At 41.0% G+C, this 19,067-nt stretch overlaps 1 protein-coding gene across 1 annotated transcript; it reads right to left on the reverse strand.

The window, feature by feature from the left end:
• Positions 1-308: 308 nt before the first annotated feature.
• On the reverse strand, positions 309-15,405 carry pcmtd1 (protein-L-isoaspartate (D-aspartate) O-methyltransferase domain containing 1). Its single transcript, XM_020532794.2, has 4 exons — positions 15,219-15,405; positions 8,573-8,744; positions 6,874-6,997; positions 309-2,152 (listed from the first exon to the last, which is right to left on the reverse strand). Exons 1-4 carry the CDS (start codon positions 15,374-15,376, stop codon positions 1,794-1,796), a joined length of 813 nt encoding a protein of 270 aa, XP_020388383.1. The 5' UTR covers positions 15,377-15,405; the 3' UTR covers positions 309-1,793.
• Between the last annotated feature and the right edge of the window lie 3,662 nt (positions 15,406-19,067).

Here is a 19,067-nt window from a genome sequence, read left to right on the forward strand (position 1 = left end):
TTGAACTGGACCCGACATACAAACCACTGAAAAACAGAACCGGAAGTAATGCCAACCACCCCAGCAAACCAAGGCATATAAACAACAAGCAGGACAAAACAACAATGCTTCACCAGAGACACACTGGCACAATGTTACCTAGCAGGAATACAAAACATGTGCAGTCAAATGAACCGGCTTGGCGAGCAAGTCTACAACCTCATCCACAATCCGAATGACAAATCTTCCCAAAAACTTTAAAAGGAACATTTTGATTTCAATTTTCGGGATCAAAAATCAGACATTACAAACTTGTCAGCACACAAAAATGACAAAGAATATCAATTTTATTGCAAAATATTTCCCCAAATAAATGTATACAGAAGCAAACATTTAAATTTAGATTTCACAGAACTGCTACTCTTTAAATAGTAATTCTATGAAATAAAACAAACCATATTTGACACCAAAAGCAACACTTCTAAACGTGAATTTATATTTCTTGATCAAAGTTGCTGAAAATTACATTACCTATGAAAATACACCTATTATTTTTTAACTACTGTATAATAGGTCAAATGATAAACAGTGCAGAAAAAAAGGTTTTTCAATGTCTGTACAAAAAGCCTAGTATTTACCTGAATGTCACTCCAAGTATCATTACCAAGTTCACAATCCACCATGGATTAATCATCTTGGTACACAAGTACAACCTACTGTACGTGTTATCAAGAAAATATCCCTCAGTGACCTCTCCTTGAGCTGTACCCAAACTAAGGATTCAGGAGAGGTGCAAATGAGCAAAGTACTACAGTAAGCAAATCAGTGGCGATGGTATATTGCCTTACTTTTTTGCAAGTTTGCTACATAATTCCTAAGGTCCCAGAGTATTATTTAAGGGTATTTACTATCCCAAAGTAATTTCAAAGTGAAAAAGGTAACAGCATTTTCAATTTCTAACACTTGAAGAATATAGCTCAAAAATAATAAAACACAGAGCAAGTTTTGTCAAAAATGGTCTTGGCAAACTTAAATTTTCCTAAATTCTAAAGTGCATTGCAGTAGAAGGAGATTGTACAATATTTTGAGTCTTAATATTATTCATCCTCATACATGTAATTAGAATATGGAACAATTGCTTGTATCAAAGCCCAATTAAAAGGACCTGCCATATATTACTTGTGGGCAGTAAACACATCATTAAGTAGCTGCACAATTAATCGATGGTATAGCTAAATCCACACTTTTGAACTAAACTGCTCAGAGGATTTTTTTTTGCATTGTCAGAAGAAATATTCCTTTAGATTAACACAATTCACTGTTAAACAAATACATTGCTTTATGTCTTATTTATCATTTGGTTGCACATGCATGACTTACGAAGAGAAGTGATAATAAAAGTAAAAATTGCTAATTGCTGTAGCAAATCTGATTATTCGAGTTATATTAAATGGCACTCGCCACTTAAATGTTTAAAACCTTTATGTAACTTTAAAAATAACCTACTTTTCATCTTCTCATAGAAAATGTGATATCATTTGCATCAAAAAGTTATTATGCTATCAGAAATCTCAAGATTAATGTGTATATCTGAAGGAGTATTCTGCTTTAATCTTCAAACGTGAACTGATATGATTAATTAAAAGTAGTCAAGTTAAACCAATTTAATCATACATTTACTATTTGAAACCTGCTTTCTTTATATTCAAGCAAATATCATTTTTGGAGTGATTATTTGAGAAAAATGCTACATTACATTTGAGATTTTGAAAAGCCAGTGAATATAGATACCTTTAGATTATTTTTGTTCAGTGCTATTTTTGTCTATAGAAGGTTAGGTACGCTTTCAAAGATTCTGGTAGTGGCAGACTCAGAATTCTCTCTCGAAGTAAATTTGGGGAAGCTTCTTCCTGTTTGAGGTCTTCATTCATTTCTTCTTCTTTATTTTCTTCCATTTTGTCATCCTCATCACTGTCAAATGGCTGAGGTATCAATTGATTGCCTACAAATACATAGGTATCAATTTTACGCCTACGAAGCTTCTTGCGTTTTCGTTTTGGTGCAGCCTTCTGAGGAATGCCTTTGGCCTGAATCTCTTGATTTATCAAGTTCCTAAGATTGCGGCGAATGTAAATTCTTGCCAAGTCCTGGAGGCATCGTACAGTCACTGGTGCTGTAGAAAAGGAAGAAAAAGCTTTCTTATTTCATCACTATATTTTATTATTCGCCTATGGTGTTGCAAATAGCAAGGGAAGGCTATGTATAATCTTCAGCCGAAGTGGGGCTATTCTGTTCAATCTTCTGACCTGCCAACTGTATTTGCACAAACCTGCTTTCTCTTTTAGTCGGATACTATTGTTAGCCTTTCTAGCTAACCATGGAAGATGAATCCAATCCTCGTAATTTTTCTTACTCACTGAAATTTGCCTATTCTGCAAATTGTAAAACATTAACTTATCAACTATTGCATTTCTACTGACCTGTTCTTTAAACTAATTTACTAATATACTTCAGCAAGCTCTGCTTTCATACCTTCATATTTGCCCACAGTGTCTCAGGCCCACTCCTTTCTCTCCCTCAAACTGCAAGTAAAATTCAACTGTGGTACTGGCTACCTAAAGATGTTTTCACTAGGAGATCATTAATTAATCCATCTCATTGCACAATACCACATTTAGTATAGGCTTCTCCCTGATTATTTCTAGAATGTGCTATTCAAAGGAACTATTCTGAAAGCATTCAATTAACTCCTCATCTAGGCTACTTCTGTCCATCTGACATTTCTAGGTGCTACGTAGATTAGAATCTCCATTCATTACCACTGTGCCTTTCTGATAAGCTCTTGTTATTTTGTCCTTTATACTCCGCTTACTGTTAGGCACTTGTACACCACTGTCACAAGAGACTTCTTGCCTTTACCCTTTCTCATTGCCACCCAAACTGTAACCACATCTGGATTTCCTGAACTTAGATCATAGAGTTAGAGTAATGCAGCATGGAAACAGGCGCTTCAGCCCAAACTGGTCCATGCTGACCATGGTCCCCACTCAGCTAGTTCCAACTGCCCGCATTTGGTCCATATCGATCTAAATCCTTCTCATCCATGTACCTATCCAAAAGCTTTTTAAATGTAGTTATTGTACCTGCCTTAACCACTTTCTCTGGCAGCCCATTCCATATTCGCACCACTCTGCATGAAGAAGTTGCCCCTCAGGTCCTCCTTAAATCTATCCCCTCTCACATTAAGCCTATGCCCTCTCATTTTCAATTTCCTATCCCTGGTAAAAAGACGATATGCATTCATCCTATCCACGCCCCTCTTGATTTTGTACACCTCAACAAAGGTCACCCCTCATTCTCCCACCTTCCAAGGAATACAGTCCTATCCTGGTCAACCTTTCCCTATAACTCAGAGCCTACTAGTCCTGGCAACATCCTTATAAACTAGAAAGTGAGCAAAGAAGATTTAACTATGTCTTTCCTATAACAGGGTGACCAAAACTATACACAATACTCCACGTGCAGCCTCACCACCAACTTGTACAACTGTAACATAACATCCCAACTCCTGTACACAATGCCTCGACCAATGAAGGCCAGCATGCTAAATGCCTTCTTCACCACTTTGCCCATCTGTGATACCGCTTTCAACGAACTTTGTACTTGTACTCCTAGGTCCCTCTGTTCCATAACACTCTTCAGTACCTTACCATTTACTGTATAACTCCTACTTTGGTTTGGCTTTCCAAAGTGCAACACCTCACACTTATCTGTATTGAACTACACTTGCCAATCCTCAGCCCCGTTTTCTATCTGATCAAGATCCTGCTGTAATTTTTGATAACATCCCTCACCATCAACATTACCTCCTAATTTTGTATCATCCGCAAACTTACCAACCATGCATTGTACATTCAGATCCAGATTATTTATGTAAATAACAAATAACAACCCTGTGGTACACCACTAGTCACAGGCCTTCGCTCCAAGAGCCAACTCCCCCTCCCACTCCTTGGACGACATGTCCATCCTGGGTCTTCTGCATTGCCACAATGACGCCACCTGAAGGCTGCAGGAACAGCATCTCATATTTCGCTTGGGAACCCTGCAGCCCAAGGGTATCAATGTGGACTTCACAAGCTTCAAAATCTCCCCTCCCCCGACCGCATCCCAAAACCGGCCCAGCTCATCCCCGCCTCACTAACCATTCCTCCCACCTCAAGCCCCACCCCCATCTCCTACCCACTAACCTCATCCCACCCCCTTGACCTGTCCGTCCTCCCTCGACTGACCTATCCCCTCCCTAACTCCCCACCTACACTCACCTTTACTGGCTCCACCCCTGCCTCTTTGACCTGCCTGTCTCCTCTCCAGCTATCTTCTCCTTTATCCATCTTCTATCCGCCTCCCCCTCTCTCCCTATTTATTTCAGAATCCCCTTCCCCTCCCCCATTTCTAAAGAAGGGTCTCGACCCGAAACGTCAGCTTTCCTGCTCCTCTGATGCTGCTTGGCCTCTTGTGTTCATCCAGCTCTACATCTTGTTATCTTGGCCTCATCTGATGATCCCTTAAGAATATTCTCTCTTAGAACTGTTATGTCCTCCCTTATCAAAAGGGCAACTCCCCTTCCTCACTTACTTGTACTTCTGTCACACCCGTAGCTTCTCTATCCTGCAACATTGAGCTGCCAGTCCTGCCCTTCTTGCGGCCATTTTTCTGCTATGGCTATAAATATCCCAATCCCCAGAGCCAATCCATGTTCTGAGCTCATCTGCCTTACCAGTCAGGCCTTATGCATTGAAATAAATGCACTTTAAACCAAAAGTCTTTTCCCTCCCTCTACTGTGCCCCTGGCTATCCTGAATAGTAAACTTGCTCTCAATGGCTAATGTATTTGCCCCTGACTTCTCAATGGCTCCTCCCTTATTCAGAGTCTCATCCACCTGCCAAACTAGTTTAAACTCTCCTGGGTAACACTAGCAAATCTTACCACAAGGATACTGGACCCGCTCTGGTTCAAGTGCAACCTGCCCCTCTTGTACAGGTCACCTCTACCCCAGAAGAGATCCCAACGATCCAAGAACTGAAAACCCTGCCTCCTATACCAGCTCCTCAGCTACGCATTCATCTGGCCTATCTTTCTATTTCTATCCTCACTGGCACGTGGCACTGGGAGTAATCAAGAAATCACTACCCTGGAGGTCCTGCTTTTTAACTTCTTACCTAACTCCAGGACCCCAATCCCTTTGTTTGTGTACGTCATTTGTACCAATGTGCACAATGACCTCTGCCTGTTCACTCTCCCCCTTCAGAACGTTCTCAACCGCTCAGACAAGCTTGACCCTGGCACCCAGGAGGCAACACATCATCCTGGGGCCTCTTCTGTGGCCACAAAATCTCCTGTCTGTACCCCTCACAATTTAGTCTCCTTTCAATATTGCTCGGTCTGACTGCATCATCCCTCTCTACTTAGCTCACAGCATCATTAAATAACAAAGCCACATATTTACCTGTTCCTATTTTCCTGTCATTCCTAAATGTCTTCCACACTTCAAGAATTTAGGTCCTGTCAACTTTAGCCCAGAGACGTCCTGAACCCTGGCACCACTCAGACAACACAGATGTCTGGACTTCTTGCTATAGAGAGTGGTGTCAATCCTTCTCACTGCCTTGTTCCTTACTTGACCTACATTTTTCTTACTCTGTTCTCAAGTGGTTTCTTGCATTATGGTGCCATGCTTAGGTAGCTCACCCATCCTGCATCTCTCATGCTCATCCAAACAAGATGAAAGACTCTCAAACCTGTTGGGTAATTGCAATAATTGAGGGTCTTGTGCTCCTGTCCTCTGTGAATGAGGCAGATAAGGAGACCCAGTCACATTCACCTAGCCCTGAACACTTGCCAAATCAGATAATCTAACCCGAAGTGATGTGACTCCCTCCTGGTACAAAAGAATCCTTGATGCATCCTGATGTCTGTTGCTCAGCTTCCAGCTCAAAGTCTGAGCTGAAGCTGCTTGTACTTTAGACATATATTGCTGATACATACTGGACAAAATGGATATCAATGTTGCAACTGTGACTCATTAGCTGTCCACCCAAGTTTAACATGTTCTAAGGAACTATTTAATTATTGTACTTAGCTTTATATTTATTTATGTTCTTATGTATTTTGTTAATCTGATTAACAGCTGTTATACCAATTTGAAGCTCAGGAGTTGAATAAACCTTAATCACTTACCAGATGCTCACCAATTAACCAGCTCATTCTCCTGTAGCAGAGCAAGAATCAATTCCTGGAAGCTGAAAATGTTTAGGCAAAAACAACCAAAAAAAAAGCCTTCATTTGACTCCAGCACTCTATTGTAAGTCACACTCAGCACTAAGTTGCACGAAGTTGACTGGCTTTATAAGCTCTTAAGTGAGTCTGATGGGCTGAAGTGTTAAGGGGAATCCAGTTTCAGTTAATTCTTAATTGAGTTGCTTTTTCACTGGAACTCTTGGAAAAAACCCTTAAGGTTGGTAATTACTGAATTTAAGTGTAGATTTCAGTTTAATGTCAACCACAAATTAAATTGGATTCCTTCAAAATAAAAATTTAGACTTTCTTAGCCAGCAACTACATGCACTTAGTCCTCAACAAAGATAAGACTAACTGCTTGGGTGTTAAAATTATGAGGTTCAAATGATCTTTTTGTACAATTTTAGTATTTATAATAGTTCACATTTGAACTACAGCATCTCAAATGATTTCATACATTAATGCTAATTGCGTGCCAGTAACATTATAGATGTGCTTATTTTATTGGAATAACACTGGTTCTTCATGATCCCATTGCTTGAACAGCAAAATAATAGTTAATTTTTTGTTGAAGAAAAGTTTTGATTACTTACGAAGTTTTACATTCTCTGACTTGAAGCAATCTGATCTATTTGGTTGGATAAGAGGAGCAAATGAAACAGCCAATATATTTTTGGTTTCCCATGTGTTTTGTCCCGTGCGTATTATCTGAGTAAGCTGTATTGAAGGACGACATTTGATAAGTGATACAAGTTCATAAACAGAGGTACACATAAATCTCATTTAGGATATAGAAAACACAGTGCTTTGTGATCCACTGTTACTACAAACGTGCAAGCAGTCTCCACTGCTAAGCTCTAGTTTTGTTTTTGCTCTACATGCCTACGAATGCAAAGCAGATTTTTGGCAACACAGATTCACTTAAGCAACAGATATTCTGAACTCTGCAACATACTGTTGAGGCAAGCTTGGATATGCTATTATTATTGATACTAGTGTCTACATTTCTAACTCAACAGACTCGCTATTGAGCTAACAAGGGTGGCACAGTAGCTCAGTGGTTAGCACTGCTGCCTCACAGCGCCAGGGACCCGGGTTTGATTCCAACCTTGGGCGACTGTCTGTGTGGAGTTTGCACATTCTCCCTGTGTCTGTGTGGGTTTCCTCCAGGTGCTCCGGTTTCCTCCCACAGTCCAAAGAAGTGCAGGCTAGGTGGATTGACCATGCTAAATTGCCCGTAGTGTTCAGGGATGTGTAGATTAGGTAGGTTATAGATCTGGGTGGGATGCACTGAGGTTCAGTGTGGACTTGTTGGGCCGAAGGGCCTGTTTCCACACTGTAGGGATTCTATGAATAACAGTTGTATTAAAACTAACAAATGAGGAAGAAATGCCTTCAGGCAAAAGATGAGGCAAGAGTAGTCATATCCTACCTAAGTAAAAATATTTTATAATGCTTATCTCCACATTTTTTGGCATAGACCAAATGTTTAGGTAAACGGTGATTTTTCACTTTGGTACAGTAGTTGATTCGGGACTCCAAAGTACAGCGTGAATATGATCTGATAACAACTATTCCATCAATATAGTTCTTCTTCCAACACAATTCCCAAATTAATTGCCAGGCAAGTTTACTGGAAATTAATGATAAATTACAGTCTGACTTATTCTGTCAATGTACATCAATAAGAACTGAATGCGGACAGCCTCTCTCTTTTTTAAGACAGAAACCTCAGATTATGGCAATCTGGATTTCAATTTGTCTCCAATCATGGGGACAATGGGTTCAAATCTCAAACGTAATCCTGGAGAAGTTCTGATAATCTACTTTTCAAGATCATTATTTCTTAATTTTCATCCTTTTCCAATGTATTACAAGTAGTCAACAGTGTTTGCCTAATGTGTTCCCCTAATAGGGAGGCTCTGCACTCAAGGCCACTCATTCAGAAAAATTAGCTGATAATTCATTAAGTTAAAGGTTTTAAATAGCAGAAATCAGATTTTTTTGAAGTCAAGAACATAAACAAACAAACAGTCTAGTCGTTTGGATAACAAGGTAGAATGTTCATGTTGTGCTCAGTTTGTCCAGCACTTCCTGTTTTATTTGAGATTTACAGCATCTGCAGTATTTGGTTTGTAAATCTATTAGTTTGTGTTAGATTTGAACTCTGATCTCATAGGCAAGAAGCTTTGACTGAACTGTATGCATTCTAATGTGTTAAAGACTGAATTAATGACAGACAATGAAATGGGTTAATAAATTGCTGAATATCACTCTAAAGGTTAACATCACCTGATCTTCCATAGGCATAACAAGAATTCCACCAACTTTAAGAAAAATTTTCATGTAATTCTCATGGTCCTTTTGGACTCCGGCTCCACAATACACACGGTCATACTGTAGACTGTCTGACAAAACATCTAAGCAGTTCCCAACCACAAATACTGGCTCACAAAATTCAAACCTAGGATTTAAAAATAAATATTTAAAAACAACGATAACATGTTACTACATATTTTGTAAATGGATACAAGCTTGGCACTAGACCATATGTACAACCACTCCCATTTTACAAGTGGCTCTAGCCAAAACATGGCAGAACAACATCAATACTTTTGACATGCAGAACGGCAGTTTTTTTTTAAGCAAGTAAAAATGAAGTTAATGACCTTCAATCTATTTTTTACAAATAACTAAAATAATGAGAACAGGTAGGAGACAGAAGGAAGTGGTAGAGGATTGCTTTTCTGTCTAGAGGCCTGTGAACCAGTGGTGTGCCACAAGGATCAGCGCTGATTCCACTGCTATTCATCATTGATAGAAACAATTTGGATATGAATATGGGACGTACGATTAGTAAGTTAGATCACACCAAAATAGGTGTAGTGGACAATGAAGATTATCTCACAGCACAATGGGACCTTGATCAAATGGGCCAATGGGAGTGGCAGATAGATAAATGTGACATGTTGCATTTTGGTAAAATCAGATCAGGGCAGGACTTAGACAGTTAATGGTGGGGCACTGGAGAGTGTTGCTGAACAAAAAGACCTGGGGTGCAGGCGCATTGAAAGTGGAGTTGCAGGTAGACAGGGTGAAGGCGACAGCATTTGTCATGCTTACCTCCATTTGTCAGAACACCGAGTATAGGAGTTGGGATATCATGTTGCAGCTACACAAGACATTGTTGCGGCCACTTTTAGAATTATAGCATATAATTCTGGTCGCCCTTGTATAGGCTGTTAAACTTGAGAAAGTACAGAAAAGATTTACAAGGATATTTACAAGGATGTTGCTGGGACAGGAGGGTTTGGGATAAAGAGAGAGGCTGAATAGGCTAGGGCTTTTCTCCCCTGGAACATTGGAGGCTGAGGGGTGACCTTACAGAGATTTATAAAATCATGAGGGGCATGGAGAGGGTGAATAGCCAAGGTCCTTTTCCTAGGGTGGGGTAGTCCAAAACATCAGGGCATAGGTTCAAGATGAGAGGGCAAAGCTTCAGCAAGGACCCAAGAGGCCACTTTTTCATGCAGAGTGTGGTGCGTGCATGGAACGAGCTGCCAGAGGAAGTGGTAGAAGTGGTAGAAGTGGGTACAATTATAACATTTAAATGGCATCTGGATGGGTACATGAATAAAAAGGGTTTAAAAGGGATATGGACCAAATGCTGGCAAATGGGACTGGGTCTGTTCATTCTGTACTGAATTTTGTTTCAAGAAGGTATCTGACAACATAGAGGCCGTAGACAGTTTGACAGAGGTGGTGAAGTAGTACTGATTCTCACCAGCCATTGCAGAAATTGCACAGTATTTTCGGATGCTACTGCCAAGGGACAGCCCGAAAGTGAGAAATGGAAGTTCAAGCGTAGATTCTTGGGGGACAGCAGAGATTCCAATACAGAAATGGAAAGAGGAGCCCTGGATGATTTCTTTGGCTATGATTAGCTGGATTAGAATGGAACCGGATGGATGTAACAATGGTAACAATTCCTAAGGATGACTGCTGCCTGTAGAATGAAATTTAATGGAAGGTAACACGGAACTCTAGATTATCAGTAGCAGGGAAAATAATATAATCCATTATAAAGGATTTGATAACTGGGCACTTCAGAAATAATGATCTGATTGAGCAGGGTAAACAAAATTACAAGAGGAAATGTTTGACAAGCAAGTTATAATAGATGAAGGGGAAACCAGATGCAATATGTTTGGATTTTCAGAAGGCTTTTGATAAAGTTCCACACAGGACATTAATAGATAAAATTACAGCACATGGGGTAGGGGTGAATATACATGGATTGAGAATCGGTTAATGGAAATAAAACAAAGAATGATATTTTTTAAAAATCAGGTCATTCTTAGGTTGGCAGGCATTGCAAAATGCAAGGATTAATGCTGGTGTCCAGGTTGTTCATGATCTACAATGATTTGGCTGTCGGGGCCAAGTGTAATATTCCAAGTTTATGGATGACAAAATTATGTGGGAATGTATTTTCAGGATGATGCAAAGAGGCTTCAAGGAGATTTCAGCAGGATAATGGAGGTGGCACAAACATGGTAAATGCAACATAATGCAGACGTTAATTTTGCTAAGAGGAACGAGAACTGCAGAGTATTTCTTAAATGGTGAGAGATTGATAAATAATGACATCTGAAGGGACCTGGATATGTTTGCAGATGAAGTAAGTAATTAGGAAGGCAAGCATACATATGCAATTATCACAAGACAACTTGAAAAGCGGAGTAAATATGTCTTGTTCTACTGAATAGAATCTTGATGCAAATACATCCAGAACCGTGCACAACGTTTCGGTCTTCTTACCAAAAGGAAGGATAAAATTGCCATTGAGAGAATGTGCAGCAGAGGTTCATGAACCTAATTTGTGGGACGGAGGGATTGTCCAATGAGGTGAGATGGAGAAGAGTATGCCTATATTCTTGACAGTTCAGGAGAATGAGAAATGTTCATACCGTAGTTTACAAAATTCTTAAATGGACAAGACAAGGTGGATGAAGACAGGATATTTCCCCTGGCTATGCAGGTTTAGAACCACAGGTTGGAGTCTCAGGAGAAGCCTTTTCAGACCAAGAACGAGGAGAAATTTCTCCACACCTGAAGCTCGGGCTACTGCTTTAAAGATGTCAGTATAAATCCCACATGGTGAAATTGGAATTAAAAATTTTAAAAATGCTCGTCTAATGGTAACCACTAATTTTGACTGTTGTAAAAGCCTGTCTGACTCACGAATGTCCTTTAGGGAAGGAAATTTTACTGATACGACCTCCATTTTTTGTTGTTCATTTCTGAAAAACGCAAGATAGAACACAGAACATAGAACAGTACAGGCCCTTCGGGCCACGATGCTGTGCCAACCTATTATCCTACTATGATCAAACTACTCTGCATACCCTACATTATACTATCATCCATGTGCCTATCCAAGATTCGCTTAAAAGTCTCTAAAGTATCTGACTCCAATACCACAGCCGGCAGCGCATTCCACATGCTCACCACTCTCTGTGTGAAGAACCTACCTCTGACATTTCCCCTGTACCTTGCTCCAATCACCTTAAAATTATGCTCCCTCGTAATAGTCATTTCCACCCTGGAAAAAAGTCTCTGACTATCCACTCTATCTATGCCTCTCATCATCTTGTACACCTCTATCAAGTCACCTCTCATCCTTCTTCACTCCAATGAAAAAAGCTCCCTCATTCTTTTCTCATGAGGCCTGCATTCCAGTCCAGGCCAGGCAGCATGGTAAATCTCCTCTGCACCCTCTCTAAAGCTTCCACATCTTTCCTGTAATAAAGCGACCAGAACTGAACACAATATTCCAAGTGATGTCTAACCAGGGTTTTACAGAGCAGCAACATAACCTCGCAGCTCTTAAACTCAATTCCCCTGCCAAATGAAGGCCAACACACTATACGCCTTCTTTAAAACTCTATCAACTTGGATAGCAAATTTGAGGGATCTATGGACGTGAACCCCAAGATCCCTCTGTTCGTCCACACTGCCGAGAATCCTGCCATTAATCCTGTATTCTGCATTCTGCATTCAAATTCGACCTTCCAAAATGAATCACTTCACACTTCCAGGTTGAATTCCATCTGCCACTTCTTTGCCCAGCTCTGCATCCTGTCAATGTCCCGTTGCAATCTACAACAGCCCTCCATGCTATCCACAACTCCACCGACCTTCGTGTCATTGACAAACTTACTAAACCCACCCTTCCACTTCCTCGTCCAAGTCATTCTAAAAATCACAAAGAGCAGAGGTCCCAGAACAGATCCCTGCGGAACACCACTGGTCGCCGAGCTCCTGGCTGAATACTTTCTATCTACTACCATCCTGTCTTCTATTGGACAGCCAAATTCTCCTGAATCCCATGCCTCCTTACTTTCTGAATGAGCCTACCATGGGGAACCTTATCAAATGCCTTGTTAAAATCCATATACACCACATCCACTGCTCTGCCTTCATCAATGTGTTTTGTCACATCCACAAAGAATTCAATAAGGCTTGTGAGGCATGACCGGCCCCTCACAAAGCCATGCTGACTATTTCTAATCAAACTGTGCTTTTCCAAATAATCATAAATACTATCTCTCAGAATCCTCTCCAATAATTTGCCCACCACAGAAGTAAGACTGACCAGTCTGCAATTCCCAGGATTATCTCTATTCCTTTTCTTGAACAAGGAAATGACATTTATCACCCTCCAATCATCTGGTACTACTCCAGTGGACAGTGAGGACACAAAGATCATCAGCAAAGGGGCAGTAACCTCTTCCCTTGCTTCCCGTAGTAACCTTGTGTATATCCCGTCTGGCCCAGGGGGACTTATCTATCGTCATGTTTTTCAAAATTTCTAGCACATCCTCCTTCCCAACATCAACCTGTTCAAGCATATCTGCCTGTTTCATGCTGTCTTCACACTGTCTTCACAAATGTCAGGGTCCCCCTCACTAGTGAATACTGAAGCAAAGTATTCAATAAGGACCTCCCCTACCTCCTCGACTCCACGCACAAGTTCCCTCCACTATCCCTGACTGGCTCTATCCTCACTCTGGCCATCCTCTTGTTCCTCACATAAGCATAGAACGCCTTGGGCTTTTCCTTGATCCTACCCACCAAGGCTTTTTCATACCCCCTTCTAGCTCGCAAGTCCATTCTTCAGTTCCTTCCTGGCTACCTTGTAGATCTCTTATAGCCCTGTCCAATCCTTGCTTCTGCAACCTTAAGTAAGTTTCCTTCTTCCTCTTGACTAGATGTTCCACATGTCTTGTCATCCAAGGTTCCTTCATCTTACCATCCCTCCCTTGCCTCAGTGGGACAAACCTATCCACCACACGTAGCATGTGCTCCCTAAACAACCTCCACATTTCTGTCGTGCATTTCCCTGAGAACATTTGTTCCCAATTTATCTCCACAGTTATTGCCTAATAGCATTGTAATTCCCCCTCCCCCAGTTAAATACTTTCCAATACCATCTGCTCCTCTCCCTCTCCATGACTATAGTAAAGGTCAGGGAGTTGTGATCACTATCACCAAAATGCTCTCCCACCAAGAGATCTGACACCTATCCTGGGTCATTGCCAAGCACCAAATCCAATATGGTATCCCCTCTAGTCGGCCTATCTACATATGGAGTCAGAAATCCTTCCCGGACACACCTGACAAAATCTGCTCCATCAGAACTATTTGCACTTAGGAGGTTCCAGTCTATATTAGGTAAGTTGAAGTCACCCATGACAAGAACCCTATTACTTCTGCACCTTTCCACAAACTGTCTCCCAATGTGTTCCTCAGTGTCTCTGTTGCACTGAGCGGGGTGGGTCTATAGAAAACTCCCAGTAAAGTGACTGCTCCTTTCCTGTTTGACTTCCACCCACGCTGACTCAGTAGACCATCCCTCCTCCATGGCTTCCCTTTCTGCAGCTGTGATACCATCCCTGATTAGCAATGCCACTCCCCAACCTCTTTTACCTCTCTTCCTATTTCTTTTGAAACATCTATACCCCAGAACATCCAAAAACTATTCCTGTCAGTGTTATCCAAGTCTCCGTAATGGCCACAACATCATAGTTCCAAGTCCTGATCCATGCTCTAAGTTCATCATCCTTATTCCTAACACTTCTTGCATTAAAGATCTAGAATGGTGGTACAGTCTTGAGGAGTTCAGGGTCAGCTCCTGCTCTTACTTGAATGCACACCTGGCCAACTTCCACATCTATCTTCCCTAAATTTGAGATCATCAAAAGCTCTCCTACCCATGTTCCAACTTGTACTAAATGCCGTCCAACAATCCTCTGGTCGCTCACCTATAATGGCTCCCAGTTTGGCTTTTTTTTTTAAAATGCTTATCTTGGCTTCAAATCTTTCAACAATCTGGCATCTTGCTAATAATTATAATATCTCGTCCAGTCTTAAATCGCTCAGATTGTTGCACTCCCTGTTCCGATGCAATCCACATTTAGGCCATGTTTTAAAACCCACTTCTATGACTCGGCTTCCAGTCATTTTACATAATTTGTTCTTATGTTGCTTGGTCTAATTTTATAACACCCAAGTGCAGCACTTTGTGATGTTTAAGGATTCTAAAGATACGTTACAAATACAAGTTGCTGTTTTTGCTAAATCCTCAAGTTCTTCCTCACAAAACAACAAAATAAAACGTTGTACTTCTATTTCTGGGTCAAGACTATATCTCAGGATATTGCCATAAGAACATTGTGTAATAATGTCCTTTCACACAAAGGCTACTGTCAAAGACCACAGAATTTGTGTGAAACCAAACACAAAGATTATTCAACAAAAAAAAAACACCACATAATGCGGGTGTACTCAGATCTGGGAGAAAAAACAACATATCTTATTAGAACTTGGGAGAACAAAATCTGAGGAAAATAAGTTCAAATAACTCCATACTTACTTATCAAAACTGTCACTGTTTTTTATAAAATTGTCCAACTTCTCTGTTGCATAATCTACTACATCAGCATGAATCTCAATTCCATGGTTTATCCCAAAAGGGCCTAGACAGCAAAGAATTATAAAGAAATCAGAAGACTGGAACCCATAATACATCATGCAACAATCATGTTTCACAACACAATCTAAATCTGGATCAGAAAAGTCAATTAGTCTATTTAGCTCATTAGTTAAGAACAAACAAAATTTCTGACCTTTTAAAAAAAAATCACCTTGACTCAGTACTAGTGCGTTTAGAGTTGGAGGTTGTGAATTAAAGACCACTGCAAGACTTGAACAAATAATTCAGAATGACACTTCCGTGCAACAACTTAGTGAGAATGGCATCGTGAGGGGAACGTTTTTCTAAAAAAAGTGCAAGACGTTAAACTGAGGTTCCATCAATGTTCTCAGATGGACTTTTAAAGAGACACTGGAGTCATTTTCAAAATAAGGTGAAATTCTTCTAGTTCTCTGACCAATGTTTATTTCTCAAGTCAACACCAACAAAAATAAATCAAGTTAGTCAGGGGTGAAGAAAAATGAGCTGCTCCAACATAACCACATTGACTAAAACAAAAAAAGTGTTCACTTGTTATTAATGACTTTGGAAAAGGATAAAAGGTTTTATCAAAAATGTAATTTGACCCTGTCTGACTCTACTGCCCTGTCCTAATCCTCACATTCATAACTTCCCCAGGAATACTGACATCATTCACAACAGGTTAGAAAACAAAGTGAATTGGAGGAGTGCATATGACTAAATAAAAGCTAGTTAATAGCACAGGGGATTTTTGAATGAAGATATATAATCAAATCAAAATATATAACATCAGTCATGAAAAAAATCTGTGTGCGTCTCTTACTGTGATTTGACACCACTATTACTGCATATGTCCTGTCCCTCTGGTGGAGTAGATCCATCAGGGTCAATGCCACAGTCAATAAAGCTGGAAGGGAGTTGCCTGGAAGTCCTCAACATTGTCGCCGCACCCCATGAAATCTCATGGCATCAGGTCAACCATGAACAAGGAAACCTCTGCTGATGCCCATGAACCACCCTGCTCAGCTCAGAATTCAGCGTTCCTCTACGTTGAGCACCAACTGGTGGAAGTACTGAAGGTGACAAACGCACACATATATTCTGCGTGAGGGAATTCAACGCCCACTACCAAGAGAGCTTGACGGCACTACTACTGATGAGATTGGTCAAGTCTTTTTTGACTAAATCTGGAGTAGGTGGTGAGGGAAGTAACCATATTGGAGAAGTCTTATTCACCTCATTCTTACCACCCTGCTTGCTGCAGTTGTGTGTCATGAAAACATCAGTAGGAGCAGCACGGTGGCTCAGTGGTTAGCACTGCTGTCTCACAGTGCCAGGGACCTGGGTTTGATTCCATCCTCAGGCGACTGTCTGCGTGGAGTTTGCACATTCTCCCCGTGTCTGCGTGGGTTTCTTCCAGGTGCTCTGGTTTCCTCCCACAGTCCAAATATGTGCAGGCTAGGTGGATTGGCCATGCTAAATTGCCCATAGTGTTCAGTAAGGTGTAAAATAGGTAGGTTATAGATCTGGGTGGGACGCACGGAGGTTCGGTGTGGACTTGTTGGGCCGAAGGGCCTGTTTCCACACGATAGGGATTCTGTGATTCTGAGAGTCATCACCACACCACAGTTCCTGTAGAGACAAAATCCCATCTTCACATTGAGAAAACCCTCTAGCATATTGTATGGCACTACCACTAGATGGGTCAGACTGCAAATAGAGTTAGCAAATCCAAGATTGGACTGCCATTTGGCATTCTAAGCTTTCAGGACCAGCAGAATTATATACACACCACAGCTAGAGGACAGGATAACCCAGATACTCAAGAAACATAAATATGCAGGAGAGATCACTAATATCGACTACGTCAGCACGAAACCAAGATGGGTCAAACAGCCCCCTGCTTCTAGGGACTCCCCAAGCTTCTCAGACCAATAGTCTCCTTACCAGGCACACCTACACAAAAGCAAGCGAGGGAATTACAACAGAGACTTAAACACCTAATTAGCAGATCCCCACAGCCCAAGAATTTCTCACATAGCTCAGGGACACAAAAATTGACAAGGACGAAATCATGATCTCCTTCGATGTCACAGCACTACTTACATCCACTGACATACCGTTAGCCAGAGAGACACTAGTCACACTACTGGAAGGACCAGGAGCACTGACCCTGAACACCAGCAACAACATCAGCAAGGACAAATTATTGAAACTACTAGATTTATGCCTCACAATGCACTTCAAGTTCAATGGTCAAATATACAAACAGATCAACAGCGCACCGATGGGATTATCCATCTCAGGTCTCATCGCAAAAGCAGTGATGCAGAGACTGGACATACAGCCCTTCCTATAATCCAATCGATAAGTTACACGGATGACACATTCGTAATAATCAAATGCACAAAAGTAAAAGAAACCCACCAATTTGATAACAGCATCTTTGCAAGCATAAAATTCACTAGAGAGAGGATGAAAACAACACACAGCTCCCATTCTTAGATATAATGGTAGAGAGATTAACAGTGATTCCAGACCAGAATGTACAGGAAGGTCACACACGGACCAAATTCTTTAATAAGCAACCACACCAACATACACAAATGCTGCATTAAGACACTATTTAAACGAGCCATCTCACACTGCAACACTCCAGAACTCCAGAGAATCGAAGAGGAACACCTGCAAAAAGTATTTACTGACAACAGATACCCAAGATGTTTCATCTGCTGATGCCTACAAAAACAAACAAACAGTTAGAGGACAAGGTAGAACAGAAGACACTAGTAACTCTACCCTACATCAAAAATATATCGGAAATGACAACCAGACTCCTTAGACCGTGTAGGATCACGATTGTACATAAACCTACAATCAACACCACGTCAAATGCCAAAGACCCCATACCAACAGTAAACAGGATATACAGAATCCCATGTAGCGGGTGTAACACACATTAAATTGGTCAAACAGGGAAGAAACTAACGACCAGGATAGTTGAACACCAGCTGGCAGTAAAAAGACATGAGCAATACACACAGACAATGAAGGCCACGAGTTCGACTGGGACAAAGTGACTATACTGGGACAAGTGAACAACAGACATGCAAGGGAATTTCTGGAGGTCTGTTTCTCAACACGGGACTCCATTAACTAACACATTGAAATAGACCCCGTATACAGACCACTGCTTTAAAAAAAAAACAGAATCAGAAGTGATGAGACCCACCACACCAGAGGATCATATAAATTCGGAATTGAGCAGAACACCAGTGCTTCAATTAGAAGTTGCACAGATGATGTTGCCTAGAATAGTAACGAAACGTCTGCACACCATGGAACAATTGGATCGGCGAGCAAACAACCACAGAATTATACACAACCTAAACCTGTAATCTGATGAATATATAATCCCACTTTAGCACTGATGTTATGCTGGAAGATTGATCCGAGTTCAGTGAAGAGAGGAGGCGGGCATACCATAAACAACATCTGACATACCTATGACTGAAGTGTCAACCTGGTGAAGCTACATCCCATGACCAAATGGATTAGATACAAGCTCTGCAGTTTTGCCAGTCATGAACAGTGGTAGACAGACCACAAATATCTCCATCTTCAATGATGGGGAAGGCCAGCACACCAGCCAGAAGTGCCAAGTGAACAATTCCTCAGTGTCCTCCAGAGGTCCTCAGCATCATAGATGCGTTCTTCAACCAGATTAATTTATTTCACAAGAAATTAATAAACAGTTGGCAGCACTGG

The sequence above is a fragment of the Rhincodon typus genome, chromosome 4, assembly GCF_021869965.1.
Source record: "Rhincodon typus isolate 14 chromosome 4, sRhiTyp1.1, whole genome shotgun sequence".
In the NCBI taxonomy this organism is placed as follows: domain Eukaryota; kingdom Metazoa; phylum Chordata; class Chondrichthyes; order Orectolobiformes; family Rhincodontidae; genus Rhincodon; species Rhincodon typus.

Excerpts from the sequence above, each read along its gene's own strand:
- pcmtd1 (XM_020532794.2), bottom strand. The coding sequence starts at position 15,376 with ATGATGTATTATGGGTTCCAGTCTTCTGATTTCTTTATAATTCTTTGC. Across the intron at positions 8,745-15,218 it reads AACAGTGACAGTTTTGATAA|GTTTGAATTTTGTGAGCCAG; the intron begins GTAAGTATGGAG and ends TTTAAATCCTAG. Across the intron at positions 2,153-6,873 it reads GTCAGAGAATGTAAAACTTC|CACCAGTGACTGTACGATGC; the intron begins GTAAGTAATCAA and ends CCTTTTCTACAG.